At 38.4% G+C, this 17751-nt stretch overlaps 1 protein-coding gene across 6 annotated transcripts in view; it reads right to left on the minus strand.

Annotated features, from left to right (window-relative positions):
- LOC126483784 (ankyrin repeat domain-containing protein 1-like) overlaps window positions 1-13048 on the minus strand; it is a 116276-nt gene extending 103228 nt beyond the window's left edge. For 2 of the 6 annotated variants that reach the window (XR_007587778.1, XR_007587775.1), the window contains exon 1: window positions 12983-13048. Coding sequence is in view for 1 of the 6 variants with exons in the window: in XM_050106943.1 (XP_049962900.1) it covers window positions 12832-12872 (41 nt within the window). In the remaining 5 variants the exon portion in view is untranslated. The other 4 variants (XR_007587774.1, XM_050106943.1, XR_007587776.1 and 1 more) reach the window with 3 other exon arrangements.
- Window positions 13049-17751: the final 4703 nt, after the last annotated feature.

Here is a 17751-nt window from a genome sequence, read left to right on the forward strand (position 1 = left end):
TTGTCCCACACTTTAGCTACTGTACTTTGTACCTTGAGTGGCAATTTGTACTGTCTTCTTGACACTGTGGTAGGAACTGGAACTGTCATAAGAATATGTTCAAAAGGAATCCAACACCTGTCTGCCAAACGTGGCCAATGAAACCATCTTGCTGGTACTGCTGGTGCCATGAAGTTCACAAATACATCACCTTCTGCTTCACAGCACTCTGCAACATATCCTAAGTACCATTTGTCATCATAAACAGCAATGACATAGCAACATGGTAGTACGTTGCTGCTTTTGCTTCTGAATCCTGAATCAGACACAATGTGAAGACACATGTTGTGCTTGAACCTATGGTTATAACCAGACAGTCTGCTCATCTGCACATTATCAGAGTCCGCTGGAGAGAAGTGATGATGGGTCCTTGTGCCTGCAACAGTTTTAACGTGTTCTAGTCTGCTTTTTAGCAACTCTTCTAATGATTTCACCTCATTTTCCGAAACATAGAATGACTGTATGCCAGCGATATTTTTCTGTACCCAGGTACATAATTGAAGAGGTGTTAGAATGTGACCTTCTGTAGAGTGCTGCAGAACTGCTCGTGATGCCATGTGGGTAATGGTAGCACCAATACCATCACATACATTTTTACCATGACTTGTTGCGAAAAAATTCCATTCTGCATTAATCTGAAAATCATGATGATGCATGCATAAATTTTTGAGATTTTTACAGTTTTTGTACTGACTAGCTGCCCCATCACTGAAGTATTTCACAAAATGTATCTGAGGGAGCTTGTTTTTCACATATGCCATGACAGTGTGAATGTGGGCATGAACTGCAATAGCATCACGAATTAAACAGTCACTAAAAATGCAGAGGTTCATGACAGACACATCACCTGATTCACCTCTATAGTAAATTGCAAATGGCTGGAAAGTTGCTTGACTGTTGTCCCAATGATATCCTTCGATGGCATCTTGAACTGTTGTTGTTGTTGTTGTTGTCTTCAGTCCTGAGACTGGTTTGATGCAGCTCTCCATGTTACTCTATCCTGCGCACGCTTCATCATCTCCCAGTACCTACTGCAACCTACATCCTTCTGAATCTGCTTAATGTATTCATCTCTTGGTCTCCCTCTACGATTTTTACCCTCCACGCTGCCCTCCAATACTAAACTGGTGATCCCTTGATGCCTCAAAACATGTCCTACCAACCGATCCCTTCTTCTAGTCAAGTTGTGCCACAAACTTCTCTTCTCCCCAATCCTATTCAATACTTCCTCATTAGTTATGTGATCTACCCATCTAATCTTCAGCATTCTTCTGTAGCACCACATTTCGAAAGCTTCTGTTCTCTTCTTGTCCAAACTATTTATTGTCCATGTTTCACTTCCACACATGGCTACACTCCATACAAATACTTTCAGAAATGACCTCCTGACACTTAAACATATACTCAATGTTAACAAATTTCTCTTCTTCAGAAATGATTTTCTTTCCATTGCCAGTCTACATTTTATATCCTCTCTACTTCGACCATCATCAGTTATTTTGCTCCCCAAACAGCAGAACTCCTTTACTACTTTAAGTTTCTCATTTCCTAATCTAATTCCCTCGGCATCACCCGACTTAATTAGACTACATTCCATTATCCTTGTTTTGCTTTTGTTGATGTTCATCTTATATCCTCCTTTCAAGACACTGTCCATTCCATTCAACTGCTCTTCCAAGTCCCTTGCTGTCTCTGACAGAATTACAATGTCATCGGTGAACCTCAAAGTTTTTATTTGTTCTCCATGGATTTTAATACCTACTCCGAATTTTTCTTTTGTTTCATTTACTGCTTGCTCAATATACAGATTGAACAACATCGGGGAGAGGCTACAACACTGTCTCTCTCCCTTCCCAACTGCTGCTTCCCTTTCATGCCCCTCAACTCATAACTGCCGTCTGGTTTCGGTACAAATTGTAAATAGCTTTTCGCTCCCTGTATTTTACCCCTGCCACCTTCAGAATTTGAAAGAGAGTATTCCAGTTAACATTGTCAAAAGCTTTCTCTAAGTCTACAAGTGCTAGAAACGTAGATTTGCCTTTCCTTAATCTAGCTTTAAAGATAAGTCGTAGCGTCAGTATTGCCTCACGTGTTCCAATATTTCTACGGAATCCAAACTAATCTTCCCCGAGGTCACCTTCTACTAGTTTTTCCATTCGTCTGTAAAGAATTCTTGAACTATAAATGCATAATTTTCAGAAAAGTCTAGTATTACTATAATTTCATCTTGTTTCAAATTATCCTTACAAAACTGGAGATAAGCCGATTGTGCTGTTGCTGTGAAGCTGTGTGTGGTCAGTTTGTCTATTTTTTGACAACACATTTCAACAAAATCTTCCACTGTACTTTGCTTTGTTTCAAGACATGCGTGATCCATGTGTATGCATTGTTGATAAGAAACAAGTTCACCGTCATCCATAAGGAATTCACCATACAGTTTGTTATTCATGTATTTTGCAAGATTTGCCTTACCGGGACACTTTTCACACCTGTGTATCATGATGCACTGGTAGGAACTGATGTCACACACTAGCAGTTTCATTGCACCTTTGTAATCCAGACCAGAATCCTTTATAGCAGCAAACATCAGCTTAGCATTTTGATGGGTCTCACATACACAAACATTGTGTGTGCCCCTTGCACTTACAGGCAAAACCCATTTTAGCCGAAGATTGAAAAAAGATGATAAACCTACTTTCGTATTGGGATACCTTTCCTTGAATTCTACATATAGTTCTGATATGTTGCATAGCAACAGTCTTTTTGCACATGTACACGTACATTTCCCATTTTCACTGTTACATAGTCTTTTTTCCAGGCATTATTCGGCTGCAGTCATTATTTTCATAAAACTCCGACACTAGCACCTTTATTTCTGAACTCAATTTCTTACCTTGAGCCTGCTGAAGTCGTGGAAGCACTCCTTGGGTTGCTTTTATTTTCGTAGCTTGCTTTACCATATATGTAGAAACATTGAATTCCTTTGCAGTGTAGTCAATAGACCAGCTGGAAGGTGCAAGGGTAAGAATAGCTACCTTTTACTGACGTGTGGATATGGTACATTTTTCTTTCAAATCATGCACAATTTTGTCCAAATCAGAGCATTTCTGACATGATCCCTGTTCCTTTGGAGCAGATAGTTCTTCCTCTTCCACCATTAGTGTGTCAGCTATTTTGTGTTTTAATTCCATCTGAGCTTCTTGTAGTTTTCTTCTACCATAGCTGGTCCTGTGTCTTTTCCCAACTTTGTGTGTCTCCATGGGAGACAAACCAAGAGCAGTCACTGAAGTATTTAACTGCTCATGCGCTGCGGTTGTAGGTGGCTGATACTCTTCGTCACTGTCATGTAAATTATCAGAATATTCTTCATTTTTTAGCAGTGTAACACACCTGGAACATAACTTTTGTCCTGCTTTCATTTTAAGTTGTTGTTGTGGTCTTCAGTCCCGAGACTGGTTTGATGCAGCTTTCCATGCTACTCTATCCTCTGCAAGCTTCATCATCTCCCAGTACCTACTGCAACCTACATCCTTCTGAATCTGCTTGGTGTATTCATCTCTTGGTCTCCCTCTACGATTTTTACCCTCCATGCTGCCCTCCAATACTAAATTGGTGATCCCTTGATGCCTCAGAACATGTCCTACCAACCGATCCCTTCTTCTAGTCAAGTTGTGTCACAAACTTCTCTTCTCCCCAATCCTATTCAATACCTCCTCTTAGTTATGTGACCTACCCATCTAATCTTCAGCATTCTTCTGTAGCACCACATTTTGAAAGCTATTCTCTTCTTGTCTAAACTATTTATTGCCCATGTTTCACTTCCATACATGGCTACACTCCATACAAATACTTTCAGTAACGGACACTTGAATCTATACTCGATGTTAACAAATTTCTCTTCTTCAGAAACGCTTTCCTTGCCATTGCCAGTCTACATTTTATATTCTCTCTACTTCGATCATCATCAGTTATTTTGCTCCCCAAATAGCAAAACTCCTTTACTACTTCAAGTGCCTCATTTCCTAATCTAATTCCCTCAGCATCACCCGACTTAATTCAATACCGAATTATATATCAATTTCTCTGAGGCTACACTTCACTGTCTTCTTATGAATCCGAAATATATCAAAATAACTTCTTTGTAGGAAAGAATACTTATCCAGAAACACTTTCATATGATGATAACAAATGCTAAAGTTTCCTGGAACTGTACTTCTTGTGCCCACAGGGTGTATCCCGGATCTCCATAGCAACAAATCTTGGTCCAATTCATCCAGATCATACAGCACAAAGCAAATGCCACATTTTGTTCCACATGTTGTTTTATGACATTCAGATGCTTGTGCTCTACCAATACCGCAACTTGTTTGAACAAACGCACCACTAGTACACTCTTCTGCGTCCATACTGACTTTTCACAGCAGTACTGACCAGTCTGAACTAGAATCTTAAAAACGTGAGTAACCTGTAGTTGTTGCTCGTTTTCTTTGTTGTTCTTGCCTAACAATGACTCATTCTGTCCCTGAAAACCACCATTTTTAACTTTCTGTTGCCTAATGGTTCCCAACAACTGCTGTCTCATCACTATTACTTGTTAAGTCGTGTTAAAAGAAACATAACCAAATGCATCTCTGTCAACTTTTATTGTACACGAATGCCTTGCAATAACATGTTGAAATTTTGCCACATATTATATTGTGGTCTACTTATGCAGTGTTTGAAATTTGGCTTGGATATCACTTGTCCCTCTTGTGCTACCACACTTCGAAAATCCACGTTTTCAGGTAATTTTTCAAATTTTTGTATTTTCGTGTGCACATAACTCTGTTTGTGTGACTGATATGGGCAAGATGAGTTCTGTGTGTGTTAGCTTACCACAAACAAAAATTATACCCTTTTTGAGTGAATTATATTTGGCAGAGGGCACCTATAATATGTACCTTTTAACGTATTACATTTTTTTAATCATAATTTGGAATTTTTTATTTTCCCTCAGAAATATGTTGTTGGTGTTTTGATTCAGAGTGCGTTCTCTAAGTGGGTGTTACTGGGTTGTAAAAAATTCAATGGACTGTTCGGAATAGTTGCAAAGTTATTAAGACCTAAAGTTGGGTCTGAAGACAGATTGCCAGATGCGGGTTGCAATTTCTGGATCACGCCACCTTCTTTCACAAGCCATAATTCTGGAACTAATTGGCAGGGGAACCTAAAATTTTGTATATGAGTGTTCCACACTTGGTAGCATTGGCGTGCTAAATTTCAGCTGAATCCGAGACTATCAGCTGTAACATTTTCTCAAATTGGCTGAATTGACATGGAATGACCCAACTACTTTTCATTACTTAAGACCTCCATTTTTACAATAAGCTTCAGTTAATAAATAAAAATACTGAGGACACTTACTTTAAGACAGAAATGCAGAAAATGAATCTAGTTACAAAACGAATGCCCCAGTCATCATCTTCTTACCCTATGAGATGTTTTGACGAATTTTGGGACTCAGTGTATTTTCTGTTCCAAAGGCATCAGTTAACTTTGATTTATGTGATTTACGTGAGAAACTTCCAATTTTACCAGAAGTTGTGTCACGGTATGTCATGCTTGCAAAATTAAATTTCTTTCCCTAACTTAAGTTTATATTGGCTATGTTTTAATTTTCTGTATACATGTGTAGCTGTAGAGTTGTGGTATCTATTTGCTCTCACAATCTACTTCAAGGTCACAGTTTCCTTATCCATCTCATCCTGTGATAAAGATAGTTGTAACATACTGCACAACAATGAATGAAAATACACTTCCTCGTACCACTTGAGATGGCATGATAAAACTGGAAAGTTCCTATGTAAAAGTTACCTTCAGACCAGAAAATACATCAGGACACAGGATTTATTTTGACACCTCACAGGGAAAGAACATGAAATTACACTCTGGTGTTTCTGAGACAACAAGTGGTGACTGCCAAAAAGACTACACAAGACAGACAGCTTGGACATTCATAATTCACTTAATATACTCTTACACACAATAGAACTGCACTAGCTGCACCCTCATCAGCACAAATCATAGATACTGACAGTAACATGGAGATTTTGCACAGATCAAACAAGGGGCAGTGTCTTGGTTTGCTCAAGTAGCTGGAAATTTATACTGCCAAAAGCAAAGAACCTGATGAGAATCTTAATAAACAGAATGAATTTTCATGTGATGCTTATTTTAATATTGGCGATGATGTTCTGCCTCGTTCCACTAACATGAGCCTGTTTATCATGTCAAACAAGGAAAAGTCCAGGATGAAATGAGAACAATATTATGAAAGGGATAAGTGTGCTCCTCACTATATAGAGGAGACACTGAGTTGCAGACACGCACAATGAAAAGGCTGCTATATATTTTAGCTTTTAGCCCAAAAGGCTTCTGAAGTAGAAAACACAGACACATTCACACAAGCACAACTCACACATGAACACTGTCTCTGCCACTGTGGCCCAACACAGCAGCCAGAGACAGTGGTTTTATTATATGTGTGTGTGTGTGTGTGTGTGTGTGAGTGTGTGTGTGTGAGTGAGTGAGTGAGAGAGAGAGAAAGCTGAAATGTATAAATGTATAGTAGTCTCTTCGTTGTGTGTACCTGTGACTCTACGTCTTCTCTATATCTTCAGTAGTAATTTATTCTCTTCATAGTGTTATCCTTTATCATATCAGTAAGTCCCGAAATGGAAGTGATCGATGCAGACTTGCGCACGTATTGTATAAATGACTACAGAATTCCTTTTCCCCCACACCTACCTTCATATGTTTTTTATAGCAGTTTTATATCATTCTTACCAATGCTGATAGATTGTACCTTGCTGTGGCAGGTGCGAGTGGACTCAATGTCCTGATGTTATTTGTAGCGCCATTGGTCGTATTGTTTATAATTGTATATTGGCCATTTTCCCAACTTAGATCTTAACAAAAGCAATAATGGTCCTGAGGTAGTCTTTCTTCATTCATATGTGACAAGATACTACACCAATCTGAGAAAAAGCCACACATATGTGTGCTTATAGCATATCTAGATTATGAGAAAGCTTTTGACAATGTTAACTGGGTTACACACTTTGTAGTTTGTGAGGTAGCAGGGATAAAATACTGGAGTAAAAATTACCTACAACTTGTGCAGAAGCCATACTGCAGTTGTAAGAGTTGAAAGACAGGAAAGGGGAAGGTGGGGATAAGTTGAGAGGTGAGTAAGACACAGTGGTACCCTACCCATTCAATATGTAGACTGCACTAGCTGTGAAGGAGACAAAGGAGAAATTTGGAAAGGGAGTTTACGTTCAGAGAGAAGAAATAGAAATGTTGGGGTTAGCTGATGACATTCAATCAAACAGCAAAGACTTGCGAAAGCAGCTAAGTGAAATGGATAGTGTTCTGAAGAGTGGTTATAAAATAAACATCAACAAAAGTAGGCGATGACAAATGCATTTCATTAGGAAATGAGACACCAGAAGTAGCAAACAAATTTTGGTGTTTGGCCAGCAAAATAACTGATGATAGCAGAAGTGGATGGGATATAAAATGCAGAACGCCAATTTTGAAAATACTAACATTTTAAAGAAGTTAAATGTGACAAGATAATACCTTTTGAAATGGGATGCTACGGACGAATGCCAAACATCAGATTGCTAGATTCATAAGTAATGGCATGGTACCAAACCGTACTTATGCGAAAAGAAATAAAGAATTTTATGACAACCTAAATAAAAGAACAGACCAGTTTATATGATACATGTGTATACTTAGTTGTAGGATACAATCCATCTGCTTTGACCCATGACGTGTGTTTTGGTGTGGAAGTGAAATAATGTTATAGAGGCCAGTGTTTGTGTGGTAAGGTATGTTAGCACGTCATTTGGTGTGCTGCAGTCATCACGATGTGGCTCGTACGGAATTAGGCCTACGTTTTGGCACAATGAGATATCTTATGCAGAATATTGTCATAATACAAACTGTACTCTTAGGTGCCGGCATAACCACTGAGTAAGTGAATCAATACTTTTAATTAAATTACGACAGAAGGTAGGTGGATCACTGTCTATTAATATATCAGCCGGGCGACTATTATAAATAAACATTGATTCACCCACCTCATCTCATGATTTCATTAAAAAACACTGATTTGCCTATCTTCTCCCTTAATTTAATAAAAAAACAGTGAGCCACATTGTGAGATTTTTTTATTTTCACACAAGTTCCGCTGTCTTGTCCTATTCCACACGTCATCACATTCACTTTCCATAATTCACCATTCATTGTGGGTGGGGGGTTATTAGTATCCTAGTGTAGGGTTGAGGTATATAACTGAACTGGAGATTGGGATACCGTGATCCTACGACGTGTTTTGTCAATTTTATTTATGGGTGTTTCAAGTGGTCTCTCTCTCTCTCTCTCTCTCTCTCTCTCTCTCTCTCCCCCCCTCCCTCCCCCCCCCCCCCTCTCCTCTCTTTCACAGTGTTATGACCAATGTTTCAGTCGTCATTTTCAATATGCTCAAAATAGGGGTTCTGGTAGTGGTGATGATGTCATTGGTTAAAGCAAATGGGTAAGTATGCAGCTTTAAATGAATGTAGGTGGCATTAACTATGCCAATAGGAAGATTTTTTTATTTTGCTTACTAGCTATATCACTAAAATTCAGATCGATAGTCACAAACTGCAAGTAAATAGATGTATACCAGTAGAAACACTTCAGTAGGCCACAAAACCACATTTTTAACAAGCATTATTTAATACAGCTGTTTACACAATGGCTGTCTGCTGAAGTCATTTTTAGGTTCTGTTACGAAAAAGACAGTATACTGCAGTCCATAAACTAGGCCTACATTGCAAAACAATGTTATTATTGACTGTTCCCAGCATTTCTTATCCTTTACATCACATGGAATATGCATGCCAATATTCCGGACTACGAAAGTGATTTTGCGAACTTCACTTTCTGTTACTGTCTTAAGTTACAGCATACAGCAACTGCTGCAAAATGATTTCCTGGAGTCACTGTCATTTAAACCGTTTCTTTTATGAAATTACACTAGACACACACAGAGTAAGTAAGAGGGGGTTGGCACACAACAGCAGTAGACAACACACAAACACCACCAACAGAAGAGGAAGAAAGAACTGCAAGTGAAATGTGTAGTGTAACAATCAGGCAAAAAATTGTGCAACCATCCCATCTGAAGGATTCTTTAATGTCAGGCATGAAGAGGAGGAAACCACGACGATATGCAGACTAAATGTTTAACAGTATTTCATCAAAATATACAATCCATAAAGAAAAGTTTAGCAACTTGCATTAGAACTGCAAACACCAGACAGTGCCATTGTAAGTATCACTGAGCGCTAGTGTGGGAAAATGAAACTGTGTATTTTGCATTAACATCATATGACCTGTTCTGTTCGTACAAATTTCGTGAAAGGTGCGGGGTGGGGTCATGTGAAAAAAGATTTTACTTTTGAAACCAGAAAGTATCTTGTAGCATTAAGTGAAAACAAACATTTTGAATTATTGGCAGTTGAAATAACAGAAAAAAAACATGTAAAAAAAAAAATTAATTGTATTTTGTTTGTTTGGATCCCCCCCCCCCCCCCCCCCCCAAGGTAATATGGACTTTTTTCCTAAAAACTCAACAAATGCTTACACAAAATATCTAGACCAAACATTAATGTTCTCATGTGTGGGGATTTACATAGCAACACAATGAAATCAGATGATATTAGTAGTGTATACTTTAATATCATCCGCAGCTTCACCACAACATCAGTAGTAAACTGTCCAACTGGAGTGACAAAACAACCTTCATCAATAACCGACTATGTGACGACAGACATAGAAAGAAAGAGTACTGCAGGTTACTTGTTCAAAATGTAAGCCTATCAGGTCATCTCTGTCATATAATAAAAGCAAATATTTATGTAGAAAAGTCTGCTAAATTGAATGCATACAAAAGGGCTTTCTCAGATTTAAACCTATGTCAGTTCTCATTCCATCTATGATATGAAGCTGGAAGTGTATGCAGAAACAAACAAAATATTTAATAAGTACAGAGGAGTGTCACTTCTGCCAGTGGCATACAAAATATTATCAAAAATTCTCAACAGAGTGGTAGGTACTTTAGACAAACAACTAGGAGAATATCAGGGTGGTTTTCAAAAGGGAAGATCCTGTGCAGAACAAATTTTTAACTTAAAGTCAATAATTCGCCATAGAATATTAACCAGCAAACCAATACTAGCGTCATTTATAGATTTCAAGAAAGCATTTGACTGTATAGACAGAGAAATGATTGATAAGGTCATTAGAGAATTTGGTGATAAATCAAAACTAGCAAACATAATTCGTGAAACACTAACAGGTACAGTATCTAAAGTCAAATTTATGGGAGAAGTATCTCAGCCTTTTGAAATAAAAACTGATGTTAGACAAGGTGACGGTTTATCGCCTTTACTGTTTAACTGTGTTCTAGAAAAAATTGTAAGAATCTGGAATTCGGAGCTAAAAAAAAAAAAAAAAAATCACAAAATTGAACCAATAACTCTGGGAAGGAAAACAAATGGAATTAAGGTAAACTGCTTGGCTTTTGCGGATGATTTCGCAATACTTTCAGAAAACCTGACAGAAGCAGTTAACCAAATAAACATTCTGGAAAAATTAGCAAACAGAACTGGTCTCAAAATTTCAGCTGAAAAAACAAAATTCATGACAAATATAAAAATGCACCAAAATACATAGAAATACAAATAGGTAAAAATAGAGCGAGTAAATAAATTTAAATACCTTGGAGAAACTACACAACAGAATGGACTAGAAAAATCTGCAATAGATGTAAGAATTAACAAAATGGAAAGAGCATATGGTTTGACCAAAAATATTTACAACAAGAAATGTACATCTAGAAAAACAAAACTAAAACACTACACCACAGTGGTACGACCAGAATGTTTATATGGATCTGAATGCCTAACGATGAACCATAAGATGGACAAACTAGAGGTACTGGAAAGAAGGATTATTAGAAAAATAATGGGTGCAATAAAAACTGCAGATGGTTGGAAAATAAGAAGTAATGAGGAGATCTACAAAAATATAGAGAAAATATCTGAAGTAATGGCCAAACGAAGATTAACCTTTTTTGGACATATCTACCGAATGGATGGAAATAGACCAACAAAACCAATACTCCTCTATTTCTGGAAGAAGAAATTGACAATAGCATGGATTACAGAAGTAAGAAAAGATCTTGAAAGAAAGAACATCAAAGAATCAGAAATAGCAGAACGAAACCATTTTAAAATCAAAATACTAAATTTGGAAGGCTTTCAAAGCAGAAGAAATAAAAGAATCGGGAAAATGGACAGAAGAAAGGAAGAGACTTCATGGGGAGAAAATGAGGGAATACTGGAAAAATAGGAAACAATAACAAAGGAAGAAGAGGAACTGAAGTTGTTAACGTGATTCTAGTTGGTCAATACGATTTTATTTTTTTTACAAAGTACATGACGATATTTAAACTAAAATTTGAAGAAGCATTTACCAAAACACTGGATTCGATTGGAGCTCTTCTTTTTTAAAAGAGAATATGGGTGTTCAGAGATAACAAAAAAATCATCTGAAACTCTTATAAGGTAGGCCTGTCTCACATCCAACAAAAATAACCAGACTGACCCCGCTTTTCCAGAATTTTACAAAAATTATGGGAAATGTATTAACATAGGTATCCCCCAAGGAAGTGTATTGGCTTCAATCCTCTTCCTATCAGTAAATTCTTTCCCACATAGTGTCAGGTAAAAAATACTATTTTCCAATGACAGCATTGTAGCAATTACAGCCAAATATTCAACTCAGTTAGCAGAAAAATCCAGTGAAGCTCTCAGAAACATCCACAACTGGTCATTAAAGACCAGAGTAACTATAACGTGAAAAGACAAACTGTGTAAACTTCCGACTAAATAAAAACCCAATTATACTACATTGAAAGTAAATAATGATGAACGAGATTGTGTAACAGATACGAAATTCTTGGGGATAAATGTAGTATGTCACTTGAAATGGACAGAACATGTGAAAATTTTGGCAGAGAAGTTATCCTCAGCACGTTATGCCCTGCAAATCTTTGAATTTGTGTGCAGCATTCCATGCCTCGAAGTAGCTTAATTTGGATAGGCCTATATTCATTCAATCCTCAGTTATGGGATAGTGTTTCGGTGACTTTGGGAACATAGAACCTACTTTCAAGATACAGAAAAGAGCTGTACGATAACAACAAATAGTTTTAACACGGCACAATGTGAAGAATTATTCAAAAGGATAGAAATTCTGACAGTTCTGTATGAATACATCTATCACAACATAAAAAAATCTTTATTTGTACACTACAAACAACAAAATACATGACCATGGGACCAATTCCACATTATTATAGCCATGAAACTAACTTACCATGGAGGTTGCCTTACAATAATCCTATTATAACTGCCACGTGTTTCACATAAATCAACTAGCAAAAGAAATACTGGCCACTAATATAATATGACCCTACACGAAAAGCGTTTTCTCGAAACAGGGGAGAGATGTAAGGTTTTATTTCGATAAACGTAACCTCTAATAATTTTATGCCATATACAATTCAGACGTGTCCCGAAACACCGTTAACAACTAGCAAAGATGATTCAGTCACAACTATTTAAAAAGAGGGCAAAACTAAGTTTGAATAGCGTGCATTACGCATCAACAAATTACACAATATTATCATACCAGATGCCACAGCACCATAAAAAGTCATTCGCTAACAGCATAACGCTAATAATGGAAAACTGCGCTTAACTTCGTTTTTAAAATACATGTACAGCACAGCTTCATTCAGTGGCTAAGAAACGAAATCTATTGTTATTCATTTACCACCTACAGCACGCTATTGTCAGACTTATTCTAGCTCAGCTTCACGCACAGTTACACACTACACAGCCTCCCGCTCGCAAAGACTGAACAGTGAACATTGAACAACAATATATGTGCAGCGCAAGTCTCGTGTTAAAAGATGGAAACACGGTGCGATAGCAGCGCCTCAAGTAATATGGAGACGAACTAAATAAAAGGAAAACATTGCGGGTTTGATCCGTTGAACTCACTGGTTGGATCCCCTGCAGCGTTTGTAGTAATTTCTTTGTGCTTTTGATTTTACAAATACAAAACTTTTGAACTTCGGAAGTTATGTTTTTTGCTAGCGTCAGAATAAAACTATTTAAACGTAGCTATAAGAAACTGAAATACAGCAGTGACTAACTCACGTTTAACGCGATATGGACGGCATTTTTTGATATATTTACCATGTTATTTATGCAGACCTACGTAAAAAAAAAACTCACGAAGGTGAATGTAAGTACCTTTCATCGCCGGTAGAGGCAGGTTAATTCGAATAATTCATTAATTTACTAATAAAAACTGATATCTTTGCGTTATCTTTACCTTTTTCTTGTCTTATGCAGGCCGGCCGCGGTGGTCTAGCGGTTCAGGCGCTCAGTCCGGAACCCCGTGACTGCTACGGTCGCAGGTTCGAATCCTGCCTCGGGCATGGATGTGTGTGATGCCCTTAGGTTAGTTGGGTTTAAGAAGTTCTAGGGGACTGATGACCACAGATGTTAAGTTCAGTTGTCGGGAAGTAAAACACGAATCTGTGGCCTTTTTGCATCTTTAAGCAACAGATAATACATTATTGCGTTTTCCTTGAGACACACAAGTAGGTGAATTAACACAATTTACTCGTGGGCGATAGATCTGCCTGCTGATAAACAATTAAGTTTCTTTGCTCAACACATTGTCTCTCCCCCACATGCCTATTGTTAATAGCTTGTGAAACTATGTTATTGAGCATTTGTTCCAAGTGTAAAAAATGTACTGTGTCGTAGCATTAAAACAATAACTATGGTATCAATAGCTGATTTCTACATGTGACAACATGTTGGTTCACGATTTTTCCAGCTGACCTTTATCACAGTAATAATTATGAAACAGAACTCAGGACGTACCTACAGCAGTTGTTGTTGTTGTGGTCTTCAGTCCTGAGACTGGTTTGATGCAGCTCTCCATGCTACTCTATCCTGTGCAAGCTTCTTCATCTCCCAGTACCTACTACAACATACATCCTTCTGAATCTGCCCTCCATGCTCTCCATGCTACTCTATCCTGTGCAAGCTTCTTCATCTCCCAGTACCTACTACAACATACATCCTTCTGAATCTGCCCTCCAATACTAAATTGGTGATCCCTTGATGCCTCAGAACATGTCCTACCAACCGATCCCTTCTTCTAGCCAAGTTGTGCCACAAACTTCTCTTCTCCCCAATCCTATTCAGTACCTCCTCAGCCCGCATCTCGTGGTCGTGCGGTAGCGTTCTCGCTTCCCACGCTCGGGTTCCCGGGTTCGATTCCCGGCGGGGTCAGGGATTTTCTCTGCCTCGTGATGGCTGGGTGATGTGTGCTGTCCTTAGGTTAGTTAGGTCTAAGTAGTTCTAAGTTCTAGGGGACTGATGACCATATATCTTAAGTCCCATAGTGCTCAGAGCCATTTTTGAGTACCTCCTCATTAGTTATATGATCTACCCATCTAATTTTCAGCATTCTTCTGTAGCACCACATTTCGAAAGCTTCTATTCACTTCTTGTCCAAACTAGTTATCGTCCATGTTTCACTTCCATACATGGCTACGCTCCATACAAATACTTTCAGAAACGACTTGCTGACACTTAAATCTATACTCAATGTTAACAAGTGTCTCTTCTTCAGAAACGCTTTCCTTGCCATTGCCAGTCTACATTTTATATTCTTTCTACTTCGGTCATCATCATTTATTTTGCTCCCCAAATAGCAAAACTCCTTTACTACTTTAAGTGTCTCATTTCCTAATCTAATTCCCTCAGCATCACCCGACTCAATTCACTACATTCCATTATCCTCGTTTTGCTTTTGTTGATGTTCATCTTGTATTTTCCTTTCAAGACACTATCCATTCTGTTCAACTGCTCTTCAAGGTCCTTTGCTGTCTGTGACAGAATTACAACGTCATCGGCAAACCACAAAGTTTTTATTTCTTCTTCTTGGATTTTAATACCTACTCCGAATTTTTCTTTTGTTTCCTTGACTGCTTGTTCAATAACATTGGGGAGAGGCTACAACCCTGTCTCACTCCCTTCCTAACCACTGCTTCCCTTTCGTGCCCCTCGACTCTTATAACTGCCATCTGATTTCGGTACAAATTGTAAATAGCCCTTTGCTCCCTGTATTTTACCCTTGCCACCCTCAGAATTTGAAAGAGAGTATTCCAGTCAACATTGTCAAACGCTTTCTCTAAGTCTACAAATGCTAGAATCGTAGGTTTGCTTTTCCTTAATCTATTTTCTGAGATACTTCGTAGGGTCAGTATTGCCTCATGTGTTCCAACTTTTCTACGGAATCCAAACTGATCTTCCCCAAGGTCGGCTTCTACCAGTTTTTCCATTCGTCTGTAAAGAATTCGCATTAGTATTTTGCAGCTGTAACTTATTAAACTGATTGTTCGGTAATTTTCACATCTGTCAACGCCTGCTTTCTTTGGGATTGGAATTATTATATTCTTCTTGAAGTCTGAGGGTATTTCGCCTGTCTCATACATCTTGCTCACCAGATGGTAGAGTTTCGTCAGGACTGGCTCTTCCAAGGCCGTCAGTAGTTCTAATGGAATGTTGTCTACTCCCAGGGCCTTGTTTCGACTCGGGTCATTCAGTGCTCTGTCAAACTCTTCACACAGTATCGCATCTCCCATTTCATCTTCATCTATTTCCTCTTCTCTTTCTATAACAGTGCCCTCCAGTACATCGCCCTTGTATAGACCCTCTATATACTCCTTCCACCTTTCTGCTTTCCCTTCTTTGCTTAGAGCTGGGTTTCCATCTGAGCTCTTGATATTCATACAAGTGGCTCTCTTTTCTCCAAAGGTCTCTTTAATTTTCCTGTAGGCAGTATCTATCTTACCCCTAGTGAGATAAGCCTCTACATCCTTACATTTGTCCTCTAGCCATGCCTGCTTAGCCATTTTCTACTTCCTGTCGATCTCATTTTTGAGACGTTTGTATTCCTTTTTGCCTGCTTCATTTACTGAATTTTTATATTTTCTCCTTTAGTCTATTAAATTCAATATTTCTTTCGTTACCCAAGGATTTCTACTAGCCCTCGTCTTTTTACCTATTTGATCCTCTGCTGCCTTCACTACTACATCTCTCAAAGCTACCCATTCTTCTTCTACTGTATTTCTTTCCCCCATTCCTGACAATTGTTCCCTTATGCTCTCCCTGAAACTCTGTACAAACTCTGGTTTGGTTAGTTTATCCAGGTCCCATCTCCTTGAATTCCCACCTTTTTGCTGTTTCTTCAGTTGTAATCTACAGTTCATAAGCAATAGATTGTGGTCAGAGTCCACATCTGCCCCTGGAAATGTCTTACAATTTAAAATCTGATTCCTAAATCTTTGTCTTACCGTTATATAATGCATCTGAAACCTGTCAGCATCTCCAGGCTTCTTCCATGTATACAACCTTCTTTTATGATTCTTAAACCAAGTGTTAGCTATGATTAAGTCGTGCTCCGTGCAAAATTCTACCAGGCGGCTTCCTCTTTCATTTCTTAGCCCTAATCCATATTCACCTATTACGTTTCCTTCTCTCCCTTTTCCTACTATCGAATTCCAGTCACCCATGACTATTAAATTTTCGTATCCCTTCACTATCTGAATAATTTCTTTTATTTCATCATACATTTCTTCAATTTCTTCGTCATCTGCAGAGCTAGTTGGCATATAAACTTGTACTACTGTAGTAGGCGTGGGCTTCGTGTCTATCTTGGCCACAATAATTCGTTCACTGTGCTGTTTGTAGTAGCTTACCCGCACTCCTATTTTTTATTCATTATTACCACCGACTTCTTTTAAAGTGTCCCTAAGTCTTAAAAGAAGGGTAAATGCTTCAGCATAACATCAGACACAACATGAAAGTTAAGAGATTTAGCCGCAGTGTAAATGAAGTACGTCCTGCGACCTGATTCATTTACACTACATCTGGAGCGGTGACCTTGACGTGATTTGGCCTGCCTGCGCACAATTAACACCAGTAATAGTCCAGCCGAATTAGGAAAAATGGGGTAAAATTTATACTGTCTTCAACCGTTTTATGCGTTCCCTTCACGTGGAGCGACGATGATATCTTCCACTTCTGCCACATATTTGCTGCTCCAATTGGCTCACCAGCGACACAAATCTAGATGCGTCTGCGGTAACGCCTGAATAAATAAAATTTGTTTCTACCTGGGAGTACCACGGCGCCGGATTTTGTGGCCAGAACGGCGGTAGCCTCACGGCTAGTCTAGATACTGTCAGGTTAACAGCCGCTTGATTCTCATTCATTCTTTATACCACAGGCAAATTAGTTAGAAAATCAGCAAATGGGGGAGAAAAATTATAAAGTTTTGAAATTTCGGGAAAATACTCATATGGGGTATAGTAATACGAAACAGAAAAGTTTCCCTTTGTTGGGGGGGGGGGGGGGGGATCGTTCCCCTTTTATCCCCTCTAAAAGTCAATTTGTACCATATTTTAAATTTTTACACAAAAAGGCTCATTTTTCGAATAGTGCTCTTATTAGAAAATAT

Source organism: Schistocerca serialis, chromosome 6, assembly GCF_023864345.2.
Source record: "Schistocerca serialis cubense isolate TAMUIC-IGC-003099 chromosome 6, iqSchSeri2.2, whole genome shotgun sequence".
NCBI classification, from domain to species: Eukaryota; Metazoa; Arthropoda; class Insecta; order Orthoptera; family Acrididae; genus Schistocerca; species Schistocerca serialis.